The sequence below is a fragment of the Leptopilina heterotoma genome, unplaced genomic scaffold, assembly GCF_015476425.1.
Source record: "Leptopilina heterotoma isolate Lh14 unplaced genomic scaffold, ASM1547642v1 Lhet_384, whole genome shotgun sequence".
Classification (NCBI taxonomy): Eukaryota; Metazoa; Arthropoda; class Insecta; order Hymenoptera; family Figitidae; genus Leptopilina; species Leptopilina heterotoma.
The window spans coordinates 265,071-284,520 of record NW_025111057.1 but is presented as its reverse complement, the minus strand read 5'-3'; the positions used below and the strand labels follow the sequence as shown (position 1 = coordinate 284,520).

The 19,450-nt window shown below is 26.8% G+C and overlaps 2 protein-coding genes across 2 annotated transcripts in view; one reads left to right on the top strand and one right to left on the bottom strand.

The window, feature by feature from the left end:
• LOC122505984 (NADH dehydrogenase [ubiquinone] iron-sulfur protein 3, mitochondrial) overlaps positions 1-19,450 on the top strand; it is an 80,881-nt gene that overhangs the window by 22,245 nt on the left and 39,186 nt on the right. The window contains exon 4 of the mRNA XM_043617914.1: positions 6,994-7,239. Coding sequence (XP_043473849.1) covers positions 6,994-7,239 — 246 coding nt within the window. The remainder of the gene's footprint in view (positions 1-6,993; positions 7,240-19,450) is intronic.
• Positions 16,218-18,200, bottom strand: LOC122505985. The gene is made up of 2 exons (XM_043617915.1): positions 17,487-18,200; positions 16,218-16,735 (listed from the first exon to the last, which is right to left on the bottom strand). The coding sequence occupies exons 1-2, from the start codon at positions 17,606-17,608 to the stop codon at positions 16,516-16,518; spliced, it is 342 nt and encodes a 113-aa protein (XP_043473850.1). The 5' UTR covers positions 17,609-18,200; the 3' UTR covers positions 16,218-16,515.

Below are 19,450 nucleotides of genomic sequence, written 5' to 3'. Positions count from 1 at the left end.
TTGTATGAAAGTAACACCATCATATTTCCATCAATAGCTTGTAAGGTATGATGGCGTAATTTTTGTAACGTACAGTGGCAGATCATTTTTTGCACGAGTTTCAATTGTTTTTGCATTTTTTGTGTACTAATGCCTCTTGTGCTCCACCGCAACAATTCTCAAACATGTGACATTTGCGGTCTTCTCTTATTCTAGTTGCGTTAAGGCAGTCACCAGCTACTTCACATGTCCAAATTGTAACCATAACTGAAGTGAAACTTTTTTTTCTATAATGTAAAATCATCAGTTTTTTCTCTTTTTGTTATTTTTCATCATTTCTAGTAGTTTTAATAAATGATTTTAACATCTAGATAATATTTTAGTTAAATACACCAAATCCGCCACCATACCTTACAACTTTCGAAAATAAAAAAATCAGTGTTTTGCGCCAAGAGTTGTAAAATTTCACTGCATTTAAATTTTAACAACCGCTTCTGACAGAAATATGCTTAGATGTCAGAAACTGACTGCTTTTGAAATTTTGAAAAATATTGTTTTTTGAGAGAGAGAGACGCAAAAAGCAAAGTGTCCGCCACCATACCTTACACTCCCCTAATTAAAAGTTTTGTTTTCACGCGTAGTTTTCAATAAAAATATTTTTAAATAATTTACGATAAGATTTTAAAATTTTTTAAATAAAATTTCATTTTTAACAATGTATGTATCGATCAATTTTTTTCAAAATTTTTTGTAAGAAACTAGCACTAAATTAACAATTTTTAAGCCTTGTCCGATCGTGGGCAAACGATGGGATCTATTTATTTAAAATTTTTTAATTTTTATATACACTACCTTTTTCACTGTGTATATAAAAATTAAAAAATTTTAAATAAATAGATCCCATCGTTTGCCCACGATCGGACAAGGCTTAAAAATTGTTAATTTAGTGCTAGTTTCTTACAAAAAATTTTGAAAAAATTTGATCGATACATAGATTGTTAAAAATGAAATTTTATTTTAAAAATTTTAAAATCTTGTCGTAAATTATTTAAAAATATTTCTATTGAAAACTACGATTGAGAAAAAACTTTTTATTATAAAACCGTCCAATTTGATCAATTTTGACCGAGTTATAAGCATTTAAAAAAAAAAATTACGTAAAAAACGTTATTTTTCAAAAATCTGTATCTCCTGAACCGCTTTATGAAAAATTTTTTAAAAAATGAAGGTAGCTCATTTCAAAGAGTACTAAAAGAAAAAAAATGTTTAAAAAAAATTTGAGATGCAAAAGCAAAATAATTTCCGATTTGGCCTGGAATGCCCCATATTCATTGACGTCTTCTTAAAACGAAAATCTCATCTGACGTACTTTTAGCGGAGAAAAATGTATTAAAGTGTGTTTTCTTTCGACTTTTAACCTAAGATTGTTCTTTTTCTAACCTAATGCTTAATTAATAAAAACGATGAGATAGTCGATCACTCCGAGTCAGGATAACATCTAATGCTTAATTGTTTTTGAGTTAAAAAAGAATTTAATTCAATTTAAAATTAAATAAATAAATTTTTTCTTGATAGTAAAATACTTCATTAATATATTTTTATGATTAAAACGATTAAATTTTTTTCATGAATTTCGAAAAGGGCTCAACTCTGACAATTATAATATCAGTTTTCTCCAACTTACTGTTATTAAGGACAATTCTTTTTATCATTTTCTCATATAAAATAGCATCTAGTTACTACGAAAAAAAGCTAAACTCTTTTAATCAAAGCTTTTTGAAATAAACAGTTTTTTTGTGTCTCCTGTAAAATTTCAAAAAATCGATTTGAGTCCTTTTCGAAATTCACGATTCAATTGCATTCAATAATTGCATTTCTGAGAAGAATTTTACTACTTTGAAAATTAATTGAATTTCTGCAATCATTTGTAACTGCTCCAAAATTCAATTTCTTTTAGTGTTTTTAACTAAACTAGTCCATTGTCTTTTAAATGAGCATCTGAGAGCATTCAAAATTTATGAAGGTGAAATAGGGCATTGGAAGGTATTAAAAAAATAGATGTTAGAATTTTTCGCTGATTGAGAATTTGAATTACAAAGAAATATTTCGACTTTATCAGCTAATAGTGACATCTATTAGATGTCAATTAAACTATTTGGTTCAGAGTTAGGTGTTTCATATGATAATTATTTCGATATGGTTGTCGATAAATAATTATCAATTTTTAAATTAATTTTGATCTGAAAAAATAAGCTACGTGAACTAATGCACTGTGCATCTATGAGGACTCGAATCCCAGTTCATAGCTGCCTAACGTATTAAAAAAATGTTGCATTTTCTTATGCCAATAAATTAAATTATGGGTTTTTTATATAACAAAAAATTGGATATAATTTTAACCCATTAAGGACGGGATGTACAAAATTTGTACACAATGTTTAAAGACATATTTCAATATTAAAATCTTAAAAAAAAACTAAAAAATGTTAAATAAACAATTTATTCAACATTTTTTAACAAAAAACACGATTTTTTAAGAATTTTAAATTGGTTTTTTTAAAATTTTTTTACAGCTACAGTACCGTCCGAAATTGTCAGTCCACCCATTTTCAAAGGAATGACAAACATTTTTTAACATAAAATTCATGAAAAGTAAAATTTTTTTTGGTTTATATTTTGAAAGACGATAAAATTTTGAAAAGAATAAGACCTTACAGAAGTCATTTGGCCAAAATTTGTAGAAGATATTCTTAAAAATCGTCATTTTCAATGTTTTACAAAAAATTGAATAACTTCTAAAATAATGAACGCTTTTTAATAATCTTAGGCTTATTTTAAAGACCATTTTCTACAGAATAAGAATTACTTATAGGCATTAACCTGTAATTTTTAACTTGGAATAAGCTTGACGTCAAAGTTGGACAAAAAAATTCAAAAAATTTGAAATAATATTATTAAAAGAAAAATAATTTTTGAAATTCAAACATATATTTTTATTAAAATTTCTTGAAAAATCTACACCATATCATGTTTTATATATGTTCTAGAATAGTTTTTAGTACAAAAAATTGATTTCAAATTTTTCCAATTTTTTTGTCTAATTTTGACGTCATGCTTATTCCAAGTTAAAAATGACAGGTTAATGCCTATAAGTAATTCTTATTCCGTAGAAAAAGACCTTTAAAATAAGCCTAAGATTATTAAAAAGCGTTCATTATTTTAGAAGTTATTTAAATTTTTGTAAAACATTGAAAATGACGATTTTTAGGAATATCTTCTACAAATTTTGTCCAAATGACTTCTGTAAGGTCTTATTCTTTTCAAAATTTTATCGTCTTTCAAAATATAAACCAAAAAAAATTTTAGTTTTCATGAATTTTATGTTAAAAAATTTTTGTCATTCCTTTAAAAATGGGTGGACTGACAATTGCGGACGGTACTGTAAGTTTATCACGTTGACAATTGTGATGAAAGCATGTCTTCCAGTATTTTTCTTACTAATTAGTAGAGCAGACAACCTTACAACTCTTAAAATTGAAAATTCTTTGCTTTTTCGGGTGGTTCAATAATGCCGCACTCACTGTATTCACATGACATTCACAACAAAAATTGTTTATAATAAATTTATGTAAGAGTTAAAATTCTTTATCACATCGGAATATTGAAGTTGACACCCAAAGCGAAATAAATCACAAGTTTACTTATTTTTAAAACTTCCTATTTCAAAAAAAAAAACTTGATTATATTTCCACAAAATTTTTTGTTTTGTACGTGAAAAACAGTTTTTTTTAGTTTTTCTTTATAAATAATAAACCTACGTGTCCGAAATTTTTGGACATAGTTTGTTTCGGTAAAACTAACTTATATATTAAATAAGAAAAAATTTCACTCAGTCATTTCTCAGAAAATTGAAGTGGTTCACTGTTGACGCTGGTTCAATGTAGCCTACTCTCCCCTAAGTATGGATGTCAACAATATTCATAATATTGAATAAATAATATTGTCAACTAGTTTAAATTTGATACGGTTATTAGAATTTAATAATAAATAAATAAAAAACATTAATTTTTTCTTAACCTTTTTCAAGTTTGACACTCCTCATGGTAAATTTGATTATTCTTTTTTTTCCGTGTACAAAATAGTTGAGAGTAGTAAGAGTAAGTGAAACGGTAAGATAAGTGAACGACCATTAGTGTGAGAGAGAGAGAATAACTTGTGGTTTTCGAGTAGGTATCTACTTTATGTGCAGTGCGTTCATTTTTCGAAAGAACTGGACTGAGTACCAGTTGTTCAATATTCGCTTCTATTATTGACTTGTGTTTTGTACACTGCCACGTTCTTTTAACAATTACATGAGAAAGTAATTTCTCATTCCTATTTTTTATACTCTTATTCCTTCTTAGACTATATAAACAGTCTTGTTTAAACTGATGAATGGGATAACTTGTGTTGAGTCCCAAAGTGTTCAGCTATGAAACTTATAATACTATAGTGTGTACCTGTCACATATTATTCTATAAAGGAGTACTACACTGACTGCATAAATCATTTTTCTATTTTTCTCCGTGTATGCGACCCTTTTTTTCTACGTTTTTTTGCTAAAAGTGAAATCGACACCTCATTAAAAATTTAAAATTTTCTAAAGGGATAAAGAGCACAATTTAAATTGCATTCAGATACAAGTCTTCAAATTTTGTTTAATTTTTCAAAATATACATTTTACAATTTATCGCAAAGCTGTATCTTTATTCTGAAGCCAGATAGCACATTTGCATAAAAATGCTCATTACAACGTTAATTAACATAATTTTAGGATTTTTTAAACTTCTTTATAAAGGTTAATTATTAACAAATTCTGAGGGGCAAAGACTTTCTGTGCGGACATTATCTTAGGTTTGTGTTTGTATATTAACTCGATTTATGTATGTGCGAAATACTTTCGAAACGATAATTCTGTCCTTCACCTTCTTACGTCTTTTTATTTTCTGTCCTTTTTCGCTCACTCATAATTTTTAGTATTGGCTATATTAAAGATTGAAATATGTATTTTATTCTAAAATTTAAAAGAACTATTTTAATTTTTCTTATTTTTCGATACTTTCACAGACTATGATTTTAATATGGTCATTTTTAAAGATTATAATTCTTTTATTAAATTGTATTACAATTTTATTAATTTTTCTAACATATAATAAAAACTGTCTACTAATATACACAATATTAATTTTTAATATAAAAACGATTTCCCTAGAATGAAAAAGAATATATTAAATTCTATTACCAATTTTAACAAATATTAATACATTTAAGATGTTAAAAGTATCTTCGTACACATTTTCTGTGTATTTTTGGGGCAAAAAGTTTTAAGGTTAACTATGGGCTCTTATGGAAAACACTTTATGTATCTTAGTTTTTAGTAACTTACACTTATGGTGCATCTTACGATTCTCAAGTAACTTATCGCTAAACATCTTATTGCAATAGAAACATCTTAATTTAAGATACTTTAAAGAACTTACAAAAGTATCTTACTTTTCTAAGATGGAAAAAATATCTTCATCACTACTAAAACGTATAAAGCATATTAAATATCAGTAAGATGCTTCAGAAAACATCTTATTTTAAGATGTAAGATACCATTTTTCCATCTTACATCTTATTTTAAGATATCAAAAAAGACACCTATTTTTGCAGTGCGTTCCCCTCATGTATATTATAGAGAAAGGTAGTAGATTATGCATTTTGAGTCCCTCTAATTATGCGCTTAAATTGTGCACAATTATGCGGAATTATGCGCTTAAATTGTGTACAATTATGCGACTAAAAAGATGAATTCTGCGTTAATTATGCGCTAAAATGAGCATGATTATGCAGAATTATGCAATTAAAAAGTATTCTGCTTCAATTATGCGCTGAAAAATGTTCATTTTACAAAATTATGTTGCATTTAAAAAAAAATTTTGATTTGAAACAATTACTGGTTATTTTTTGAAACCAACTTCCCGAAAGGCCCTATCCCGAATGTCTAAAATCACAAATACCTTTTTCCCGAATCTAATTTCCCGAAGATTTATGTAACCAAAATTTTTTTTGTTTTTTATTATGAAATGGATATATGTGCGACTCCAAGTAAGAATTTAGTTTTTTCGGAGTAAGTAAACCAATTGCAATAAAATTCAGGAATTTTAATCTACACATAAAAAGAAATGTTTGCACCACACTTAATTCAGCAAAAAAAAACAAAACAATTGTTTATACAAATTTTTATAAACAAAACAGGTATTAAATAATAATTAAATAACTTTTGAACGACCAAACGAAATTGAATGAGGCAAACACTAAACAAATCTTTGCTGTGGTTTCTTTAAGATTCCGAAAAAAATTTTAACAACGGAAACATCTTCATACAAAATTTTGTATAAAAGTATTCGAGATTTTAGACATTTGATAAATTAGACATTCGGGAAACGGCCTTTCGGGAGAATGACCGCAAACGATGTTACTCATCATATGTAGCACTTACTGCTTTTTAAATTTTAAGATTTATTTAATTTTTCAATAACATTTAACAAGTTAGTTAACAGTTTAAAAACTTATTTATTATTTAATTTAAAAAAATATTTTAAAAATGAAGAAACTGAAAAAAATTTTCATGGTTTTTAGTTAAGAAAGCACTATTTTGAAAATTTTGAGCCTATTATGTGATCATTATGCAAAAAGAGTACAATTATGCCGTAAGTAAAAAATTATGCAATATTATGCGCTCTAGAAACATGTTGTAAAAGGTTTAAGACATGAATTAACATAATATTATGTTTCTACTTGATTTTAAAAAATTATGCAATCGCATAAATTACCTTTTTCTACTCATGTAGATATCTGATCCTCTGACCACCAAGAGTTTTATTTACTTTTAATTATTTTTAAATGGAATTATAATGATTGTTTATTCGAATGTTTTATTTCTAATACGTATTTACTTTAAAATATATCAAAAGAACTTAAATTTTACAGCTCATTTATATGCTGCTTTCTGTCCAATATAATTCACGTATTCGAGTGAAAACTTATACAGATGAATTGACTCCAATTGATTCGATTACTGGGATATTTGAAGGAGCTAATTGGTACGAAAGAGAAGTTTGGGACATGTATGGAATCTTTTTCTCAAATCATCCTGACCTTAGAAGAATTCTGACTGACTACGGATTTGAAGGTCACCCGTTAAGAAAAGATTTTCCACTTAGTGGATACGTTGAGGTAAATTAATTAATCTTTAAAAATACAACCGTATTCTATTTACAGCTATATAAATGTTGTTTGAAAATACATACAGATGGAGTAATTTATAGTTCTGATAGCAAATTTATTTTAGAAAAAATTAAAAATTTTAGTTTGGAAAAAATCTATATTCTATCAAAAATTCCCACATAAAATATTACATAGAAAACTATACAGTAATATATGGGCATATCTCTGGAACCTTTAACTTTCTTGTCCCTCACATATATTTTGATAATTTCAATAACGTTTTACTTTATTTATGTTGGAAATATTAGAGCTTGATAAGATGAATCAATTCCAAAAGGTTTTACATTAATTTATTAAATGGATAAATAATTATTCCAATTTGAGTGCCCGATCCCTAACCATACTTTCGGACATTTCAAACGATAAAACTTCGTAATGAATAAGAGTTACTAATTCTAAGACGCAAATTCGACCGTAATGGACCAACAGTTTTTAAAAAAGAAATTGTTAAGTATGAAGTTGTCGATTCTCACTTTTTTATAGAAACTGTTAATAAATAAAACTAAAAATTAAGTTTCAATGTTTATTTTGATTTTTTTGCACAGAATAAATGATCCAAAAAATTAATTCTGAAAAAAAGAAGATGTAAGAGAAAAGAAAAATAGAAAAAATGAAAAGAAATTGGAAAGTATATGAGTGTTAAATTTAAATAAAATGTCCTTGAAAATTATTGCAAGCTAAACTTTTTAAATTATAATTTCATATTTTTACAATTCAGTTTAGGGTAACTGTGGGTATTATCGTGGAATTTTGTGTAAGTCATACTTCCAAGTGGTTTAAATATTATAAATGAATATATATGGTTTTGTTTTTTATTTTAAATGAATATTGAAGCTTTTTTTTCTTTAAAAAAAAATTGCCAATGTTATAGAAAATAGTTTAATATTTAAATAAATGATTAAATAGAAGACTTATATGCTTGTAACTCGCGGAGCTTATTATGACTTGAGGGTATTATCGAGTGGCAAATATCGTAGATGAGCGTATTATGGTGAGTCAAAAATTGCGGGTAACTAATTTATTGCTTTTTGGATTTTTGTAATAGTTACTGGGATTCCAGTAAGGATTTACTTGTCAAAATTCATTTTCGACACTTTTTTCGCAGCCACGTAACTGACTCAACGGCGAATTAGAGGAGTCGATGGTTGAAAATTTTGCTTCGCACAGTACGACTGTTTTTGTAATATTTCGGGAACCCATTAATATTTTTTGCTATTCTTGGTCTCTATTGGACAGGATGTACAAAATTTGTACACAATGTTTAAGGATATATTTCAATAATAAAATGCTACGAGAAAATTTTTTGAGTACACATTTCTTATGTGTCAAGAGTCCCTCTTTCGAATGGCGTGCTCAAAAAAACTAAAAAATGTTAAATAAACAATTTATTTAACAATTTATAACAAAAAACACGATTTTTTAATAATTTTAAATTGGTTTTTTTAATTTTTTTATAGCTTAACCCTTCAGCATATCTTCTACTGTTATAAATATCGCGTCAAAAATAGTTGGGCTACAAGATAGGACTATTTTGGGAATTAAATTTTTAAATGGCTGCCACAAAATGGCGACCAAAGTTACTTTTTTTAAACAATATTATAGACAAATGGAGGAAATTTTTAAAAATAGTTAACTTTGCTTAAAACTTGTCACTCGGGGGTTTTTGGGGTCGCTGATGACGAATATGACCTTATTTTTTAAAAATTCAAAATGGCGGATCCAATATGGCGGACGCTAAATTTAAAAAATGATTATATTCTTTTGAAACTTGTCACTTGGGGGTTTTTGGGGTCGCTGATTACGAATATAACCTTATATTTTGAAAATTCAAAATGGCGGATCCAATATGGCGGACTTATTTTTAAAAATCATACAAATTCTCATGAAACTTCTTACTCGGGGGTTTTTGGGTTCGCTGATTACGAATATAACCTTAGATTTCAAAATGGCGGATCCAATATGGCGGACAACGAATTTAAAAAACGATTGTATTCTCTTGAAACTTGTCACTAGGGGGTTTTTGGGGTCGCTGATGATGAATTTGACCTCGTTTTTTCAAAAATTCAAAAGGGTGAATTCAAAATGGCGTACGAAAAACTTTTTAAATGATTGAATTCTCACCACGTGGAATTAAACCGTTTTTAAAGAATTTTTTTTTTATTTTAAAAATTTTTTTAATATTTTTGTTGCCTTTTATATTTTTTAAACATTATTTAGAAAATTTTTAATCTATTCTTACTTTAATTATTTTTTTTCATGTGATTCTGAAAAACACTGTTTGCAAAAATATTGATTGCATTGCTGACATAATAAATACGTTCAAATTAATTAAATTACTTTCAATAAATAATATATTATTATATTTAATGTATTCAATATAGTATGTATTTAAAACGTACTTTTTGAAAATTCCCGCAAATTATTTTATATTCGAATATTAATAGTTATGAACTAATTAAATTGGATTAGTTCTTAAAAAATAATGAATTAATGTAATGGATGTAGATAGTATATTGTATTTTTAAAATATATTTAGAAGTTATTCAAATTTGTATAAAACATTGTAAATGACGATTTTTTTAAAAATATTAAAATAAATTATTGGTCAAACGACTTCTAAAATATTTTGTTCTTTCCATAATCTTACCAACTTTCAGAAAATATCAAAAAAAAATTTAGTTTCAGTAAATTTTATGTTTTAATACGATTTTCATTCGTCTTAAAATGGGTGGTCTCTCAATTTAATTAATTTGAACGTATTTATTATGTCAGCAATGCAATCAATATTTTTGCAAACAGTGTTTTTCAGAATCACATGAAAAAAAATAATTAAAGTAAGAATAGATTAAAAATTTTCTAAATAATGTTTAAAAAATATAAAAGGCAACAAAAATATTAAAAAAATTTTTAAAATAAAAAAAAAATTCTTTAAAAACGGTTTAATTCCACGTGGTGAGAATTCAATCATTTAAAAAGTTTTTCGTACGCCATTTTGGATCCACCATTTTGAATTTTTGAAAAAATGAGGTCAAATTCATTATCAGCGACCCCAAAAACCCCCGAGTGACAAGTTTCAAGAGAATACATTCGTTTTTTAAATTTGTCGTCCGCCATATTGGATCCGCCATTTTGAATTTTTGAAATCTAAGGTTATATTTGTAATCAGCGAACCCAAAAACCCCCGAGTAATAAGTTTCATGAGAATTTGTATGATTTTTAAAAATAAGTCCGCCATATTGGATCCGCCATTTTGAATTTTCAAAATATAAGGTTATATTCGTAATCAGCGACCCCAAAAACCCCCAAGTGACAAGTTTCAAAAGAATATAATCATTTTTTAAATTTAGCGTCCGCCATATTGGATCCGCCATTTTGAATTTTTAAAAAATAAGGTCATATTCGTCATCAGCGACCCCAAAAACCCCCGAGTGACAAGTTTTAAGCAAAGTTAACTATTTTTAAAAATTTCCTCCATTTGTCTATAATATTGTTTAAAAAAAGTAACTTTGGTCGCTATTTTGTGGCAGCCATTTAAAAATTTAATTCCCAAAATAGTCCTATCTTGTAGCCCAACTATTTTTGACGCGATATTTATAACAGTAGAAGATATGGGTGATTCTCCTGAAAGGGACCCTTTTTTGGTTGAATTTCCAAAAAATCAAATTATTCTTTTTTTGTTACTTTTCTTTCATAAATAAGTTTAGAAAATGTTTAAAGATAAAAATATAAGTTGCGCAAAATTAATTTTCAGAAATAAGACCTCCAGGAACATTTTACTATCATGTGTTCTAGAGGTTAAGTATAATTAATTATAACTTTTAAATTAATTATTTTGTAAAAAAAACTCGGTAGGAATATTTTTTTTAAATAATAAATTGTTATGTTTTAATTTATTGCACTTTTTGCTTGTATATTTTATTTTTATTAAATTAATAATTTAATTTGAGGGTTAAATATTTCAAAACAATGATTAAAAAATTAAAAACAAAAGAAAACGCCTATCAAATATAAAAAAGGCTTTGGAGATGAATTGATAATTTAATGAAAAAATTCTCATTTTTTCTAATTTTAAAAATATTACATTTTTTTAAACAATATTTTTAGTTTTAATCATCAAATATTTTCACATCGATTACATATTATGTTTAAAACGTTAAAAAATATGATGTTATTATATAGAAAATGAGGCTTCGGAGATGAATTTAATTTTTACTCTCATTGATAATACTATTTTAATTAATAATTTAAATAACTTTTTTTACCTTATTTTAAACAAATGTAAGTAAAAAATAATCCTTATATTCTGAACTTTAATTTGATATATATCATAAATATGTTGAAATTGTTTAAATACGTTAAAATATAATTATAAAATATACATTCTGTTTAACCAAAATTCGATGAGAAAATTAAATATGTTTTTTAAATAGGAAGAAATTTAAATATAAGCAATAGAAGATTATATAAAGATAGATAAATCTTCGTAGATTATAAATAAATTTTTCAAAAAATTTAAACTTGATAAAATATTAATAAAAAATTAATTTAAATAATGAACCTCATGTTGGAGACACGTGAAGTGGTCCCTTTCAGGAGAATCACCCATATGCTGAAGGGTTAAGCTATAAAAAAATTAAAAAAACCAATTTAAAATTCTTAAAAAATCGTGTTTTTTGTTATAAATTGTTAAATAAATTGTTTATTTAACATTTTTTAGTTTTTTTGAGCACGCCATTCGAAAGAGGGACTCTTGACACATAAGAAATGTGTACTCAAAAAATTTTCTCGTAGCATTTTATTATTGAAATATATCCTTAAACATTGTGTACAAATTTTGTACATCCCGTCCTTAATGGGTTAAAGATTCCCGGTCATTTTTCCGAAAAAAATTTTCCGAAAGCAAATTTCCGCAAGTTATTTTTTCCGAAAGCAAATTTCCGCAAGTTATTTTTTCCGAAAAATCATTTATTCCGAAAAAATTTTTCCGAATCCAATTCTCCGAATATAAACTTTTCCGAAAAAAATTTTCCGAATCTAATTCTTCGCATATAAAAACAATTGAAATCTGTTTCTTAACCAATATACGAGACAATCTGAGAAATAACTTAAAAAGGCTTGCAGAACAAATATCTTAAATCGAATCAGTTTTGAAAAAGTTTAACCTTTTAATATAAAGAAAACTTTGATCATATGCAAAATAACTAAATAAACAATTTTTGTAAGTTTTAAATATTTTTCATGAAAATTGTATTTGTTCTTCCAGAAGATACGAGTAACAATAATATTAATAATCATTAATATATACAATAATTATAATAATATTCTTTAATGTCAATTCAATATTTTTTCTGAAGGTCTGCATACCTGTAAACAACCTCCTTAAACGTAAAAACACGCAAAGAAAATATCCGTAATAAACAAAATATGAAATTGAATTAAATTCCATAAATATTTTTATGGAAATAGCGAATTTTCGGAATTATTAATTTTCGGAAAAATTATTTCGTAAATTTAGATTCGGAATTTTTTTTTCGGAAAATTATCTTTTCGGAAAATTAGACTTGCGGAAAATTTTTTTCGTAAAAATGACCGGGAACGCTATTTAAAGCTTGAATACAAGGAATAGTCATATTTAAAAAAAGATGTCTCCATTATCGTGACTGTAAATATTTAATAAAAATTAATTTTTTGTATGAAGAACAACAATATATTTACCGAAATATAAAAAATGAATCATCTCTTGGAGCATTATATAATAAAAAAAAGATTTTTGGCACAACTGCAGAGTTGAATCTCAAACCAAGGTGAGCCATTTAAAACTTTTTTCTGACAACAAATTTTAAAATACATATATGTTTAATAAATTAATTAATAGAAAAATAATCAAAAATATGATACAAAATATAATGTCTTATGTGTCAGGTTCAAGGAGTAATTTTTTAGAGTACCTAAGAAGCAAAAAATTTGATGTTGGGTCAGAATTTCTCAAACGGATCACCTAAAACTAAAAAATTTTCTTTTTGAACCAAAATAGTTTTTTTTATTCTTAATATCGTTAAGAAGAATCCCTAAAAATATAAAGCCAAAAAAAACTTTTTTGTAAAAGTTATTAACAATTGCATTTTTTAATACTGCTTAATTAACAAATTGTTTTCTCGAGTTACAGTGGACGGATTTTAAAATTAAAATATGGGTTTTTTTCGTCTTGGATTGCAATATTTGAATATATTTTTTGTTTAAAATTTTTTTTATTTTTTATAATTTTTTATACACTACCGTCCGAAATTGTGCGAACGCTAACATCTCGAGCTATTAAAAAACACACCCGCACAGAAACAGTGATAACTCGGTTGAAAATAAAGCTAGATGCTTTTTTTAAATTGCATTGGAAAGCTTATTAAATTTCCAATGAAATGCCACTATTTTAAGTTGTATTGCATAAATAGGAAGCGAGATATCATGTTATGAAGACGAAAAAATAATTCTATTTTTTTCGGAATTTCTTACCCTGACTTCGACTCCTGGCAAAATTTAGAAAAGTTGATGAAAAAAATTGTTACTTTCACAGACTATTTCTTGTAACCTAAGCTTTAAATAGAGACCAAGAACAGCAATTTTTTTCATCAACTTTTCTAAATTTTGCCAAAAGTCAAAGTCAGGGTAAGAAATTCCGAAAAAATAGAATTATTTTTTTGTCTTCATAACATGATATCGCGCTTCCTATTTATGCAATACAACTTAAAATAGTGGCATTTCATTGGAAATTTAATAAGCTTTCCAATGCAATTTAAAAAAAAGGATCTAGCTTCGTTTTTAACCGAGTTATCACTGTTTCTGTGTAGGTGTGTTTTTTAATAGCTCGAGATGTTAGCGTTCGCACAATTTCGGACGGTAGTGTATAATTTGTTTATAAAATGTTAATAAAGAAATATGTTTTTCACGTCCTAACAAAAAAATTAAAATTATATTCTATTTCTTAAATGTCTCTGAGTGTAAAACCGTTTCGAAAAAAATGAGCCTCAATTAGAAAAAAAGTTATTAATTAAAAACTGCAGCTGTGTAGAGCTTTATTGACGTTAAAACTGGCCCCGCGCACATTGGCATTTTTTACAATTTACTGTTCAAAATTGTCTGGAATTTACAAATTTTATCGGATTTTCATGGACTTGGTCTTAAATTAAAGGAGATAAAATTTCTAAGAGATCCAACTAAACCAATTTTTGAATTTTAAATTTTTTATATTTTTTTTGTTATTCAAAGTTAACAATTTACAATATTTTTAGAAAAAATCATGTTTATTTTTTTATATTTTTCATTGCAGATGATTGGAATCAATTTAAATTAGTCCAGCATGACCACCAGACAAATAATAATGCATAATACAATTTATTTAAATTGTTGCAAACAATGTTAATTAACAAATAGATATTTTTTTATAAAATTTTTTTTTTGCAGACAAATTTATTGTTTATTTAATTAATCTATGTCGATATTAGTAAAAAATTATTTTGAATTTAATAATTACTATTGTTATTAACAATTATATGAACAATAGTCTAGTTATTAATAATCAAGTAGAGCTTTACATGACTTTAAACTCGTTAAAATACGAAAAATAATTTTTCTTTTTGCAGTAATAAGCCTAAAATGTTTACAAATGTCAAAAAAACTTGATTATTGTTCATAATAATTGTCAATACAATAATAATTTAAAAATTTAAAATCATTTTTTACTAAAATCGACATAGATTACTTAAAAAAACATAAATTTGTCTGCAAAAAAAAAATTTTTTTTTTTAAATTTCTATTTGTTAATTAACATTGTTTGCAACAATTTAAATAAATTGTTAATAAATAACATTTGTTCGATTTAAGGAAGAAATAATTGAATGAAACAATAAATTTTCATTTTGTTGACAACGTTTCGATGGACTGGTTCGCCATCATCATCAGGTCACTTTAATAAACAAATTCACAAGTCACATAAAATAATTTAAAAAAATATAAATTTAAACAAATTCGAAAATATTTACCTAATTACAAAATTACATGAACTTTTGGTCAAAATCAAACTAATTATAAAAATAAATAAATAGGACTAAACGGAAAAATAAAATTTTAAAATTAAAAATCACGAACATTTTTTCAATGAGTGATTAGTCAGACTGACTGTTTAAACGACAATCTTCATATTATATACAGGTGACGAGTTCAATGACCGCAAATCGAAATATTATGAAAATGATCACTCTTTCAATTTATTCAGTAAAGGAAAATATGCATTACTAAGAAATTGTGTATCTTGCTTCTTGTTAATAGTAAAATTATTACATTTAATGTGAATCATTTCCGAAACTAATCTTTTTTTATGAGAAGTTTCATTGTCTAAAATTTGCACATCATCAAAATTGAAGGAATGACCATAATCATTTTTGTGCTTATTCACAACTGAATCTGAATTTTTACTCTTTTTGTGTTCGTCGATTCGCTTTTTTAAAGTACGTTTCGATTCACCAATATACGTTGCATTGCAATCATTACAATTGAACTTTTTTTTTTATTTTTTTTTTCGCTTAGGGACTTTTGGGAAATCTGCATACAGATACCTTGGACTCCGCATTCCAAGGTTATGTGGGGTTGGTATAATAAAAAAAAGAAAAGGAAAAATAAAATAAGTAAAATAATAAAATTTAATAAACTGGCGACCTACTGCCAGCCCCGACCCACTAAAACCCGTAACCCTTCTTTTGGAGCCCTTTATCCACCTTTGGAACTGTCGCAAGACTTTAGCCTTCGAGGGTGGCGCTCCGACTCTGTCGCTCATGCGACTTTGTTCTCTCTCTGCGGTTCTTCTGCGTCAATAGTTAAAATTAAAAACCATTCCAATGTCAAAGAATAAAGGAACAAATGTTAAAAAGTATTAAAAAGATTAAAAGGTTAAAAATGATAAAATGTAAAAAGGACAGTATAAAAACTACAAAAAATAATTAAAGTAAATAAAATAAATAATTAAAAACTATTCGCTCCTTTTAACACTTCTCATTTACTTTTAGTCCTTGCAAGAGTCTTCTTCGCCTCCTCAAGGGCCGACCTGAAGACTCCGCATCCTCCGCTGCCTGCAATATGGGTGGTTGACACCTTATTGCCAAACTTTTCAGTGCACAAAAAGCAGCTTGCGTTCTTTTTGCAGTTGGAGAACCTGTGACCGGCCTCACCGCACTTAAATCACGCAGCCGATCTGTCCTCCTTCTGGCATTTGGCTCCAATATGGCCGTATCCCAGGCATCGATGACACCGGACGACCATTACTCTTCTTTTGATTGGGCAACACATAAAACCAATTTTTACGTGTCCCAATTTCTCCAGCCTGTTCGCCTCTTCCAGATTAGTGACTACAACTGCGAGCTTCATCCCTCGGCGGTTGGGTCCTAAGACCGTCACTCTCCTGCAGGGACCGTCACGGAAATCAAATTTTGATTTCGTTACGATATTCCAAAACAAAACGAAATTATTAATGTATTTTGATTTTGATTCGGTAACGAAACAAAATTTACTTCCTATTTTGATTCTGATACTATAACGAAACAAAATTTACTTTCTATTTTGATTTCGATACTGTAACGAAACAAAATTCACTTCCTATTTTGATTCCGATACGTTAACGAAACAAAATTTACTTCCTATTTTGATTCTGACATTATAATACTGCAATTCGGTTTTCTTATAGAAACAGAAGTCGATTCGAATTCTATTTCAGATTTCGTATGTAAAAACGATATTATCTTCTGATATATTTGACATTTGCAACAAAATTTAGGTTCAATGAGACTTATACATGCGCAGTAGTATTTTATCAAAATTAAAACAAAAAAGAATTTTGATTTTGATATTGGAATCAAAACTAAATAAAATGGAATTTTGATTTTGATATTGGAACCAAAACGAAATAGAATGGAATTTTGATATTGAAACCAAAACGTAATAGAGTTGAATTTTGATTTTGATATTGGAACCAAAACGAAATAGAGTTGAATTTTGATTTTGATATTAGAACCAAAACGAAATAGAGTTGAATTTTGTTTTTGATATTGGAATCAGAACTAAGTAGAGTGGAATTTTGATTCTGAAACCCATATCCGAATCAAAACAAAAGTATTTTTTAATTTTGTTTTGATTCCGTGACGGTCCCTGCTCTCCTGTTTCCTGGCTTACCCATTGCTTCAGACAACACTTGTTGCACCTCAGCTTCTTGGGTAAGGCAATCCAAATCACGGATCTCGAGTGTAACTCTTCGATCCAATGACTGCACCTTACCCATGCTTCCAACCGCTTTGGTGACCTCGGCGGTGATTACAATTGAACTTGTAGACAATACCAGATCTATCCCACTTATCTGTGAGGTCTTTTCCTAATTTTACAACAGAAGTTAAAGTTTTTTGAACAATCGGAATCGATAATTTTACGGTTTACCTAAAATTCACAAGGATAATGTACCACTTAGACCTATTATTTCACTCATAAATAGTCCTACTCATTTTTTAGCAAGGATCATATATGAGGAACTTAAACCGATAATTTCTCTCCTTAAATCTCATGTAAACAATAGTTTTGAATTGAGAGAGAAATTAAAGAATTTTACTTTACCAAACGATTCTGTTTTGCTTTCTCTCGATGTAACTTCACTTTTTACCAATGTTACTTGCGATTTGGTTGTTCAAAGTCTAGACAGAAGATATAACACTATAGAAAATAATTGTAAAATTCCTTTTAATGACATTGTCCGTTGTACGAAGTTTCTTTTTCATAACACATTTTTTTCATTTAACAAAAAAATTTATCAACAAATAGAAGGTACACCTATGGGTTCACCAATATCACCATTTTTCGCAGACATTGTAATGGATGATATGGAGTCAGATTGTTTATATTTATAAAAAAAGAGTTTTAATTGTATTCCTCATTTTTACTTTAGATATGTTGATGACACTCTCTTATGTGTTCACAAAGATAATGTTCAACTTGTTATTGATACTTTAATAAGTATCAATTTATTTACTATTTACTTTTATTTACTCCTTTAATACTCATCTTAATTTTACTTATGAATTAGAAGATAATAATAAAATTAATTTCTTAGACATTACTTTAATTAAGGGGACATTCCAGTTCAAAACAGGCAAAAAGAAGGCTTTTTTTAGTATATATTATTAAAATAACTATGACATTTATTTAAAAAATTTCTTTTATATGTAATAAATAATTTATTTAAGAATTTGTAAAAAATTTTTTTTTTCAAAAATGTACAATCAAAGACCGCACTTTTATATGTTTTTTGATAAATTCTGATGGATAATTATTGTTTTTTAAAATATCATTAACTAAAGTAATGAAACAATATTTAATAATAATATTAATATTAAAATAACAATATTTAATATAATATTAAATAATATAATATTTTCTTTATGAAAAGATTCGCGAGATAACAAAATAGCCCTGTCATACAAATTGTATACAATGTTCTTTTTTTGTTGGATTGGATGATTAGAGTCATAATTTATTATTCTGTTCGATGAAGTTGGTTTTTGGTACCAATTGGTAATGAGATCTGCTGTCCAAAGGAAAAACCTAGTAAGTCGCTTTTGCTGTAAAAGCGACTATCGCTCGGGCGACGAACACACACTCCCCACTTCGACTCACTCCCATTGGTTACACACACCAGTGCAAACCGCGCGTTTAATCTCGTACGTGTGTCTCTTTTTTGTTTTTTATAGTTTTTCTCAAAATGCGAAAACTTCACAATTATATTTACTGACAATAGGTTAATTTTGTAGCGCGAATTCAAAATTTCCTAACATTTAAATACTTTGCCTTACGGTTTTCTACAGATTTTTAGTATAAATTAATAGGTAAACATAAAAATAATAAATACAGTCAGTAAACAATAAGTAATTACAGGAGAACATCTTTTTTAAAAAACATGTTTTTAAACACTGAAAAAAAAATATTTGATTCAATTAATTCAAATTATTTGAAAAATATTTATTTGATTCAAATAATTTTTTGAAATTATCCAAAAATTATATAAATAAATAAAATTATAATGTTAGGAAATATAAATAAAATAAAATTTTAAATGAAAAATTATAGATCCAAAAAA